The 12,653-nt window shown below is 45.3% G+C and overlaps 1 protein-coding gene across 1 annotated transcript; it reads left to right on the plus strand.

The window, feature by feature from the left end:
- Positions 1–5,637: 5,637 nt before the first annotated feature.
- LOC123125064 (auxin-induced in root cultures protein 12-like) lies at positions 5,638–7,236 on the plus strand. Its single transcript, XM_044545597.1, has 2 exons — positions 5,638–6,288; positions 6,934–7,236. Exons 1-2 carry the CDS (start codon positions 5,656–5,658, stop codon positions 7,234–7,236), a joined length of 936 nt encoding a protein of 311 aa, XP_044401532.1. The 5' UTR covers positions 5,638–5,655.
- Positions 7,237–12,653: the final 5,417 nt, after the last annotated feature.

Here is a 12,653-nt window from a genome sequence, read left to right on the forward strand (position 1 = left end):
GCTTGAGGCCATGAAATTTAAGAATAAATGGATCTTCAAGAGGAAGACGGATGCTGATAGTAGTGTTAATATCTACAAAGCCAGAATTGTCGCAAAAAGGTTTTCGACAAGTTCAAGGTGTTGACTACGATGAGATTTTCTCACTCGTAGAGATGCTTAAGTCTGTCCGAATCATGTTAGCAATTGCCGCATTTTATGAAATCTGGCAAACGGATAAACAAAACTGCATTCCTTAATGGATTTATTAAAGAAGAGTTGTATATGATGCAACCAGAAGGTTTTGTCAATCCTAAAAGTGCTAACAAAATATGCAAGCTCCAGCGATCCATCTATGGACTGGTGCAAGCATCTCGGAGTTGGAATATACGCTTTGATAAATTGATCAAAGCATATAGTTTTATACAGACTTGCGGTGAAGCCTGTATTTACAAGAAAGTGAGTGGGAGCACTATAGCATTTGTGAATGACATATTATTGATCGGAAAGAATGTAGAATTTTCTGGAAAGCGTAAAGGAGTTTTTGAAAGGAGTTTTTCAAAGAAAGACCTCGGTGAAGCTGCTTACATATTGAGCATCAAGATCTATAGAGATAGATCAAGACGCTTGATAAGTTTTTTTCAATGAGTACATACCTTGACAAGATTTTGAAGTAGTTCAAAATGGAACAATCAAAGAAAGAGTTCTTGCCTGTGTTACAAGGTGTGAAATTGAGTAAGACTCAAAGCCCGGCCACGGCAGAAGATAGAAAGAGAATGAAAGTCATTCCCTATGCCTCAGCCATAGCTTCTATAAAGTATGCCATGCTGTGTACCAGATCTATTGTATACCCTACACTGAGTTTGGCAAGGGAGTACAATAGTGATCTAGGAGTAGATCGCTGAACAATGGTCAAAATTATCCTTAGTGGAATAAGGATATGTTTCTCGATTATGGAGGTGACAAAAGGTTCGTCGTAAACGGTTACGTCGATGCAAGCTTTGACACCGATCTGGATGACTCTAAGTCTCGATCTAGATACATATTGAAAGTGGGAGCTATTAGCTAGAGTAGCTCCGTGCAGAGCATTGTAAACATAGAAATTTGCAAAATACTTACGGATCTGAATGTGACAGACCCGTTGACTAAAATTATCTCACAAGCAAAACATGATCACACCTTAGTACTCTTTGGGTGTTAATCGATGTGGACTAGATTCCTGACTCTAGTAAACCCTTTGGGTGTTGGTCACATGTCGATGTGAACTATGGGTGTTAACCACATAAAGATGTGAACCATTGATGTTAAATCACATGGCGATGTGAACTAGATTATTGACTCTAGTGCAAGTGGGAGACTGAAGGAAATATGCCCTAGAGGCAATAATAAAGTTATTATTTATTTCCTTGTAACATGATAAATGTTTATTATTCATGCTAGAATTGTATTAACCGGAAACATGATACATGTGTGAATACATAGACAAACAGAGTGTCACTAGTATGCCTCTACTTGACTAGCTCGTTGATCAAAGATGGTTATGTTTCCTAGCCATTGACATGAGTTGTCATTTGATTAACGGGATCACATCATTAGGAGAATGATGTGATTGACTTGACCCATTCCGTTAGCTTAGCACTTGATTGTTTAGTATGTTGATATTGCTTTCTTCATGACTTATACATGTTCCTATGACTATGAGATTATGCAACTCCCGTTTACCGGAGGAACACTTTGTGTGCTACCAAACGTCACAACGTAACTGGGTGATTATAAAGGTGCTCTACAGGTGTCTCCGAAGGTACTTGTTGGGTTGGCGTATTTCGAGATTAGGATTTGTCACTCCGATTGTCGGAGAGGTATCTCTGGGCCCACTCGGTAATGCACATCACTATAAGCCTTGCAAGCATTGCAACTAATGAGTTAGTTGCGGGATGATGTATTACGGAACGAGTAAAGAGACTTGTCGGTAACGAGATTGAACTAGGTATTGAGATACCGACGATCGAATCCCGGGCAAGTAACATACCGATGACAAAGGGAACAACGTATGTTGTTATGCGGTTTGACCGATAAAGATCTTCGTAGAATATGTAGGAGCCAATATGAGCATCTAGGTTCCGCTATTGGTTATTGACCGGAGATGTGTCTCGGTCATGTCTACATAGTTCTCGAACCCGTAGGGTTCGCACGCTTAAACGTTCGTTGACGATATAGTACTATGAGTTATGTATGTTGGTGACCGAATGTTGTTCGGAGTCCCGGATGAGATCACGGACAAGACGAGGAGCTCCAGAATGGTCCGGAGGTAAAGATTCATATATTGGATGATATGGTTAGGCCAAGGGGTCAGGCCCATGGGGTTATAAGTCGGTGCAAAGGGAGTTCTGCGGAGGCCAGGGGGCCAAACAGACCCTGGCGTCTGGCCCTGGGCCAAACGCCGAGGCCCATGGCGTCTGGGCCAGACGCCAAGGATTGTGGCGTTTGGTCCTGCAGTCCGAGTGGGACTCTTGCCTTTCGGGCAAAACCGACTTTGAGGAGGCTTTTGCTCCAAGTTTTGACCCCAGGGCTCAACATATAAATAGAGGGGCAAGGCTAGCACCAAAGACAACAAGAAACACCAAGCCGTGTGCCGGCAACCCCGTCCCCTCTAGTTTATCCTCCATCATAGTTTTCGTAGTGCTTAGGCAAAGCCCTGCGAAGATTGTTCTTCACCAACACCGTCACCACGCCGTCGTGCTGCCAGAACTCATCTACTACTTCGCCCATCTTGCTGGATCAAGAAGGCGAGGACGTCACCGAGCCGAACGTGTGCAGAACTCGGAGGTGTCGTGCTTTCGATACTTGGATCGGTCGGATCATGAAGACGTGCGACTACATCAACTGCGTTGATAAACGCTTCCTCTTACGGTCTACGAGGGTACATAGACAACACTCTCCCCTCTCGTTGCTATGCATCACCATGATCCTGTGTGTGCGTAGGAAAATTTTGAAATTACTACGTTCCCCAACACATTAATCACTGAGGGAGTCCTGGATTAGGGGGTCCTCGGGTGTCCGGTCTATTTGATATGGGCCGGACTGATGGGCCGTGAAGACAAAACAGAAGATTATCCCCCGTGTCCGGGTAGGACTCCTATGTGCGTGGACGGCAAGTTTGGTGTCCGGGTGTACTATTTCCTTCCTCTGCAAACCGACTATGTACAACCCTAGGCCCCTCCTGTGTGTATATAAACCGGAGGGTTAGGTCCGTAGAAAGGGAGAAGAACCATAGGCTAGACAGATAGGGTTTAGCCATTACGGTCTTGAGGTAGATCAACTCTTGTAACCCTTATACACACTGAATATAATCAAGCAGGACGTAGGGTTTTACCTCCTTCAAGAGGGCCCGAACCTGGGTAAACATCGTGTCCCTATTGTCCCTTGTTACCATCGATCCTCAGACGCACAGCTTGGGACCCCCTACCCGAGATCTGCCGGTTTTGACACCGACATTGGTGCTTTCATTGAGAGTTACGTTGTGTTGTCGACAGAAGAATCGATGGATCGCCTCGTAATCGACGACGACGCTGTTTCCGGGGAGACCTTTCTCCCTGGTCAACTCTTTGTGTTTGGCGGCTTTGTGCTACGTGCCAACTCGTCCGGTCACCTTGAGCAGGTCGACAGCTACGCCCCTGGTCACCAGATCAGGTTTGGAAGTTTGAACTACATCGTCGATATCCGAGGAGACCTGATCTTCGAGGGGTTCACGGCCTCGGCCGCCGCCCCCCACCCACACGAAGGAGGCCCTTCAGATCTACTATCATATCCCATCCAGGGGTCGACGCTCGCGTCCGCCTCGGCCTTAGATCCAGGGCAGACCACTTCGTCCGAAGATGGGAGGGTGAACCCCGCCGGACTCTCTCCCATCACGGAGCTTCTAGCCGGAGACCCAGATGCAACCACGCCGTCGGCGGACCCGGTGTCAAACGGGACTCTCCCCATCATCGGGAAGTCGGACTCGCCTGTGGACACCACCTCCGAACTCTCTAGGTCTGCATCCATCGTTCTCGGTAAAGTGGTTATCACCGAGCCTAGCTCTGCAGATCCTCAGATGCCTGTCCAGCTCTCGTTCTTAAACGAAACACTGGACTTATACAATCTCTTGCCATCACTGAAGTATCACCTCCGAACTACGCCCAGGTTGAACTGGGGGCTCAGAGTAGGGAATTTTACTCTGAGGCTCACACATGAAAATTGAACGTACCACAGAGCATTCCATAGAAAAACCACTCCTAAAAAACGTCAGTTCAACGACATTAAGTTTAAAATTGGTTCCGGTTAGATAGAACATGGTGCACTTTCGTTCACAACATCACCTTATTATTCTCGTACTATATACATCATCCTTATTAGATATGAGGTGATTTTTTGGGGGGAAAATACCAAAGGTTGTATATTAAGTACCGCCAACCCTTATAAAAACACTATATAAAATGCAAATTACATGTAAATTATTGGGAGTGTTGAAGTCCTCTTCCTCCTTCCACCGGTGGCGCCCTGAGCAAAGCTCGTTCCCACTTCTAGACTTCCTTCCTAGTGGAGCAAAGTTGTTAAAACCTAACAGCTGGTATAGAACATCGGTCAAGAAGTCGTCGGTGTAGACTAGAAAACGCCAGACAAATTGGTTGCGCATGCACCAGACGAGATTATAACTTTATGTAATCTGGATTGTAAACCTCTGGTTAATTAAAAGTCCAATTCAGAGAAGAAAAAAGGTAGAAAACATGGGCGGCCGTGATGTTTGTAGCAAATCACCGCCCCGGAGTAGAAACGTCGGCACAGAGTCACAGAACACAAATCTCATACGCTCCTGACTAGGCCGAGGTTGGCCAACGTTCGATGGTCAGAACTGGAGCCGAAGAACCAAGACGTCCACCCACATTGTATGTTCTGCATGACAACGCCATCAAGACAAACCTGAAGAAGAAAAAGATAGATCAGTCTCCTCTACATGCTTCCTGACGATGCGTAGAAGCATCACTTGAACAAAGACGAGGCGCGGATACCTTATTCCATGTCGAAAAACGCCTGTCGTTTCGCCACCGTAGATCGAAGACAAAGCTAAATTTATCCCTTACCCTGCCATAACTCAAAATGTGTCTCGGCCCCTCCCGTCACTAGAGTGATAGACAGAGGGACAGGGCCTCGTTCCTCGCCGGGAAGCCGGGGAAGATCGACCGGCGGCGGCTAGGTCACAGCAGACAGGAGGGGGAGGAGCAAAGAACGATTATGCTTCCTTTAATTGAGCATTGACTCCATAGGAAAGTGATGACGCATATGCTTAGGTTACCATCTCCGTTCCCTCCATCGATCGTGCCTTACACTCACAACAATACTTAAACTGAATGCACTACACCAAACAATATTACTACTTTCCGTACCATTATTGACATCATGACATTACAAGGGTTCAAGTACTTTCGATGTAGGCTGATGGTTATGAAATCGTTGAGAACGTGCAATCGCAGGTCAACTACTCCAAGATGTACATTGCACCCCCCACCATGGCCACCACCCCGGCCGGCTCGTTCTCGGGCTCCCTACCTATATAAACCACGAGTGTGTGCGCTTCTCTCCCAAGATCAACACCAAACCTCTAGATATAGCTGGTATCTTTACCTCGCGCCGCCCGAAGACATGGTATCCGCGACGACGATGCACCACCGGCGCCGCTCCATTCTCCAGCTGGCCCTCCTACTACTGGCGGCGTCACCGGCGGCAATGCTGGCGGCCGGCGGAGCCTGCGAGAGAGAGGAGTTCCCGGCCGGCAGGAGCTACGCGACGTGCGCGGATCTCCCTGCCCTCGGCGCCTCGCTGCACTGGACGTACGACGCGGCGGCCTCGTCGTTGTCCCTGGCATTCGCGGCCAAGCCGCCCGGCGCGAGCGGCGCCGGCTGGGTGGCTTGGGGGGTCAACCCCACCGGCGATGGCATGAAGGGCGCGCAGACGCTCCTCGCCTTCAAGAGCAAAGGCGCATACGTCGTCAACACGTACAACCTCACCGGGTACCGCCCGCTCAGCGCGGCGTCCACGCCGATCGCGTTCGAGGCCACCGAGCTCGCCGCCGACGAGGGCGCCGACGGGAAGGTGCGGCTCTACGGCACGCTGCAGCTGCCCAAGGGCATGGAGGCCGTGAACCACATCTGGCAGGTAGGGTCGACGGTGGCCAATGGGGTGCCGGCCAAGCACGCGTTCGCGCAGGAGAACCTCGAGGCGAAGGGCAGTCTTGTGCTCACCGGTGCCGGAGCGACGGAGGCCGCGCCAGCTCCGGTGTTTATCTCTCACGACTATCTCGATTAACCAGTAGCAGTAGTGTTTGGGATACAAAATTCAAGAGAGAAAGAGAGAGTGGGGAAGGAGAAGGAAGTAGGTAAGGAAGAACAGAGCTGGCAACAATCTGCAAAAAAAAACACACACACACACACACACACCAATCTTGGGGATGATCCGTCGGGAAAGAAAATTAAGAGTATTAAGAAAACTAAGAATACTATGAGCACTTCTAATTCAGATGATTTCACAATAGTTCCCCCACAAAAAACATCAACATGAGTGACAACAATGTGAGTGATCATGAGCATAATTTTAATTTGTCTACTATAAAGTATGCAAATTCGGTGAGAACCAATTTTTGATAATATGTGTTCTGGGCGTCAATCTCCGTTCAATTGCAATCAACCGCCCATATTATGCTTCAAGGGTTGGATGTACAACAGTAGTGTTTTTTCTAGAGAAAATTTGGAGCGTTCTCCTTGTTTGGGTGATGTACCATGTAAAAAATTACTTTCACTGATATATCTGCGTACAATAAAAATCTTTATAGAGGAAAAAACATAACAAATGTATTTTTTATGATCAAATAATATGTTGATACAACATGTACATGTGATTATGTGATACAATGTGAACAAACAGGATACCACACTTGCTACCTGGGCTCCTCCACCCCCGGGCTGTGTTAAGCTTAACGTCGACGACTCTTTTGTTGAGGCCGACGGTAATGGTGGCGTCGGGATGATCCTCCGTGTCCACAGCGGCGGCATCATCTTCTCCTCTTGCAGATTCATGTTCACATGCTCAAGTGCACTTGAAGCTGAAGCTGCTGCCTGCTGCGAAGGCATTGCCCTCGCACTAGAGTGGAGTCAGGCCCCTGTCATCATCGAGACGGACTGCTCCATGCTTGCGAGCATGCTAAAGGAAGATGTTATCAACCGATAGGTGATAGCAGCACATATAAATGAAATCAAGCGTCTGCTGAGCTCTGGCCGTGAGCACAAAATAGAGGTTATCAAATGTGAGGTGAACTTTGTTAGTCACTCTCTTGCTATATATGGGTGTTGCACGTCCCGTACGGCGGTCTGGTTGTGGTCAAGACCAGATGATATTGCCAAACTCTGTTTGGGTGTTAACCCTCAAATAAATTGGTTTTCCATTCGCCAAAAAAAGATTATTTGATACAAACATTGGTTATAGCATACACATACTTCAACGTAAACAATTATTAAAAAATATAGCCGTGACGTGAGAGGGAGGGGGCCAAAGCCCCGTGCCATAGCATAAGGTGGGGGAAGGGTGTGGAATCCTCCCTAACTCTAACTTAACTAGTACTCCTTTCGTCCCATAATATAAGAGTATTATATTATGGCACGAGGGGGGGAGTAGTTATTTGATATGATTTGAATACACTATAAGTGTTTGTAGGTAACGTATATTGATTATCATTTTGATGTTTATATAAAAGGTGTCTCGGATTTATTTCCGCCTTGGGCCATCAAAATCTCAAGACTAGCCTTGCTCTTGCTTCCTCCCACTAGCGATGGGTTCACTATCGATCGGTGAGGTGATATTGATCGTCTTAGGGTCGCTGGTCATTGTGGCAGTAGTGGCCGAGCTAGCACACTACATCTACAAGCGCCGCTAACGTACGTCATCGCCAACGCCACCACCACCTCCCCACTTGTCGTCGGCGCCACCACCAACTGCCCACTCATTGCCTTGGGTCGACTATCCATGCCCTTCCATCGCCGAGAACCTCTGCATTGTGCCTTGGAGCCCAGTGCACGAGCTCATTGACGTCCTCATGTTGTTGCTCCGATGGAGAGCCACGCGAGCTCCTCCTGTGATGAGGAGGAAGTTGCCACAATGACAAACGTCGATCTTGTTTGACCCCGAATTGAGGTGTTACAGATCGCCAACTCTTTTTGCAACAAAAGGGGTTCTGCTTCCACAAATTTTTCTTCTTTACATCAATCCAGAATGAGTTGTAGAATATTTTGGTTTCCTGTATGGGCAAATTTGAATTTAGTTACTCTCTTTGTTTTGACAGTACTTTCAATCTAATTCCCTCATTATCTGCATTTACACAGTTTCCAAATTCTTCCGTTTCACTCTTCTAAATGTTCAATTCTTTTCATTCTATAGCCCTCGAACTTTTCAACTACGAAATAGATGGGAGCACCAAAGGACGCTGACACTCTCTATGATGGATGCATAAACGTGTGATGGATTGTTTCTCAGAACTTATCATGGATAAGCGATCCCTAATGATTCTCACTTACATTATAGATTCTGACTTGGCAGTAAGCTCTTTTTATTTACTTCAACAACGCACTTTTGTCATATTCATGGCTATGCATTCCCAACAATTTTATGGTCACATCAATTTATTGGACTCACTGGTAAAGAAATCAAGTTTGAACCATTCCCTGTAGAAAGATGTTTTCACACAGGCTACAGTTGGTTCCAGACTAGAGAGAGCTAGTTTGGTGAGTTTCTGAAACTCATCCTTTACAGTAGAACTGATTTTTTGTTGGGAAACGTAGCATGCAATTTCAAAAAAATTCCTATGCTCACACAAGATCTAAGATCTATCTAGGAGATGCATACCAATGAGAGGGGGAGAGTGTGTCTACGTACCCTCGTAGACCGAAAGCGGAAGCGTTTGTTAACGCGGTTGATGTAGTCAAACTTCTTCTCGTTTCGAGCGATCAAGCACCGAACGAACGACACCTCCGAGTTGTACACACGTTCAGCTTGATGACGTCCCTCGGACTCTTGATCCAGCAAAGTATCGAGGGAGAGTTCCGTCAGCAAGAGAGGAGGGAAGGAAGGGGGAGGCCGAATTGCCTCCCCTTCCTTCTCTCTTCCCCTTTTCCCTTCCCCTTCCTATTCGGCCAGCAAGGGGGGCGCAGCAGCCCATGTTGGCTGTTGCGTTTCCCCTCTTGGCCCAATAGGACCATATAGTTTGCCGGGGGTAGCCCGGAACCCCTTCCGGTGACCCGATACGTACCCGGTACCTCCGGAACACTTTCGGTGTCCAAATACTATTATCCTATATATGAATCTTTACCTCTCGGCCATTTCAAGACTCCTCGTCATGTCCGTGATCTCATCCGGGGCTCCGAACAACATTCGGTCACCAACTCACATAACTCATATAATACAAAATCGTCATCGAATGTTAAGCATGCGGACCCTACGGATTCGAGAACTATGTAGACATGACCGAGACACCTCTCCGGTCAATAACCAACAGCGGAACCTGGATGCTCATATTGGTTCCCACATATTCTACGAAGATCTTTATCGGTCGTACCGTAATGACAACATACGTCATTCCCTTTGTCATCGGTATGTTACTTGCCCGAGATTCGATCGTCGGTATCTTCATACCTAGTTCAATCTCGTACCAGCAAGTCTCTTTACTCATTTCGTAATACATCATCCCACAACTAACCCATTAGTCACATTGCTTGCAAGGCTTATTATGATGTGCATTACCGAGAGGGCCCAAAGATACCTCTCCGATACTCGGAGTGACAAATCCTAATCTCGATCTATGCCAACCCAACAAACACCTTCGGAGATACCTATAGAGCATCTTTATAATCACCCAGTTACGTTGTGACGTTTGATAGCACACAAGGTATTCCTCCGGTATCCGGGAGCTGCATAATCTCATAGTCAAAGAATATGCATATGCCATGAAGAAAGCAATAGCAATAAAACTTAACGATCATTATGCTAATCTAACATATGGGTCTTGTCCATCACATCATTCTCCTAATGATGTGATCTCGTTCATCAAATGACAACACATGTCTATGGTTAGGAAACATAACCATCTTTGATTAACGAGCTAGTCTAGTAGAGGCTTACTAGGGACACGGTGTTTTGTCTATGTATTCACACATGTATCAAGTTTCAGGTTAATACAATTCTAGCATGAATAATAAACATTTATCATGATATAAGGAAATATAAAATAACAACTTTATTATTGCATCTAGGGCATATTTCCTTCAGTCTCCCACTTGCACTAGAGTCAATAATCTAGTTCACATCGTCATGTGATTTAACACCAATAGTTCACATCTTTATGTGATTAGTTCACATCGCCATGTGACTAACACCCAATGGGTTTACTAGAGTCAATAATCTAGTTCACATCGCTATGTGATTAACACCCAAAGAGTACTAAGGTGTGATCATGTTTTGCTTGTGAGAGAAGTTTAGTCAATGGGTCTGCCACATTCAGAGCTGTATGTATTTTGCAAATTTTCTATGTCTACAATGCTCTGCATGGAGCTACTCTAGATAATTGCTCCCACTTTCAATATGTATCCAGATTGAGACTCAGAGTCATCCGGGTCGGTGTAAAAGCTTGCATCGACGTAACTCTTTACGATGAACTCTTTATCACCTCCATAACCGAGAAATATTTCCTTAGTCCTCTTAGGTAACTAAGGATAACTTTGACCGCTGTCCAGTGATCCACTCCTGGATCACTATCGTACCCCCTTGCCAAACTCATGGCAAGGTACACAATAGGTCTGGTACACAGCATAGCATACTTTATAGAACCTATGGCTGAGGCATAGGGAATGACTTTCATTCTCTTTCTATTTTCTGTCGTGGTCGGGTTTTGAGTCCTACTCAACTTTACACCTTACAATACAGGCAAGAACTCCTTCTTTGACTGTTCCATTTTGAACTGCTTCAAAATCTTATCAAGGTATGTACTCATTGAAAAATCTTATCAAGCGTCTTGATCTATCTCTATAGATCTTGATGCCCAATATGTAAGCAGCTTCATCGAGGACTTTCTTTGAAAAACTCCTTTCAAACACTCCTTTATGCTTTCCAGAAAAATTCTACATCATTTCCGATCAACAATATGTCATTCACATATACTTATCAGAAAGGCTGTAGTGCTCCCACTCACTTTCTTGTAACTACAGGCTTCACTGCAAGTCTGTATAAAACAATATGTCAACTCATCAAAGCGTATATTCCAACTCAGAGATGCTTGCACCAGTCCATAGATGGATCACTGGAGCTTGCACATTTTGTTAGCACCTTTAGGATTGACAAAATCTTCTGGTTGCATCATATACAAATCTTCTTTAATAAATTCATTAAGGAATGCAGTTTTGATATCCATTTGCCATATTTCATAAAATGTGACAATTGCTAACATGATTCGGACAGACTTAAGCATCGATACGAGTGAGAAAAACTCATCGTAGTCAACACCTTGAACTTGTCGAAAAACTTTTTGCGACACTTCGAGCTTTGTAGATAGTAACACTACCATCAACGTCCGTCTTCCTCTTAAAGATCCACTTATTCTCTATGGCTCGCCGATCATCGGGCAAGTCAACCAAAGTCCATACTTTGTTCTCATACATGGATCCCATCTCAGATTTCATGGCCTCAAGCCATTTTGCGGAATCTGGGCTCATCATCGCTTGCTCATAGTTCGTAGGTTCATCATGGTCTAGTAACATGACTTTCAGAACAGGATTACCGTACCACTCTGGTGCGAAACGTGCTCTGGTTGACCTACGAGGTTCGGTAGTAACTTGATCCGAAGTTTCATGATTATTATCATTAGCTTCCTCACTAGTTGGTGTAGGCATCATGGGAACGGTTTTCTGTGATGAGCTACTTTCCAATTCGAGAGAAGGTACAATTACCTCATCAAGTTCTACTTTCCTCCCACTCACTTCTTTCGAGAGAAACTCCTTCTCTAGAAAGGATCCATTCTTGGCAACAAAGATTTTGCCTTCGGATCTGTGATAGAAGGTGTACCCAACAGTTTCTTTTGGGTATCCTACGAAGACGCACTTCTCCGATCTGGGTTCGAGCTTATCAGGCTGAAGCTTTTTCACATAAGCATCGCAACCCCAAACTTTAAGAAATGACAGCTTAGGTTTCTTGCCAAACCACAGTTCATACGGTGTCGTCTCAATGGATTTAGATGGTGCCCTATTTAAAGTGGATGCAGTTGTCTCTAATGCATAACCCCAAAATGATAGCGGTAAATCGGTAAGAGATATCATAGATCGTACCATATCTAATAAAGTACGGTTACGACGTTCGGACACATCATTACGATGTGGTGTTCCAGGTGGCGTGAGTTGTGAAACTATTCCACATTGTTTTAAATGAAGGCCAAACTCGTAGCTCAAATATTCGCCTCCGCGATCAGATCGTAGAAACATTATTTTGTTGTTACGATGATTCTTCACTTCACTCTGAAATTCTTTGAACTTTTCAAATGTTTCAGACTTGTGTTTCATTAAGTAGATATATCCATATCTGCTCAAATCATCTCTGAAGGTCGGAAAATA

This window comes from Triticum aestivum, chromosome 5D (assembly GCF_018294505.1).
Source record: "Triticum aestivum cultivar Chinese Spring chromosome 5D, IWGSC CS RefSeq v2.1, whole genome shotgun sequence".
Lineage (NCBI taxonomy): Eukaryota > Viridiplantae > Streptophyta > Magnoliopsida > Poales > Poaceae > Triticum > Triticum aestivum.

Coding starts and splice junctions, on each gene's coding strand:
- LOC123125064 (XM_044545597.1), top strand. CDS start 5,656: ATGGTATCCGCGACGACGATGCACCACCGGCGCCGCTCCATTCTCCAG. Junction 6,289..6,933: donor CGGAGGCCGCGCCAGCTCCG/GTGTTTATCTCT, acceptor GTGAACAAACAG/GATACCACACTTGCTACCTG.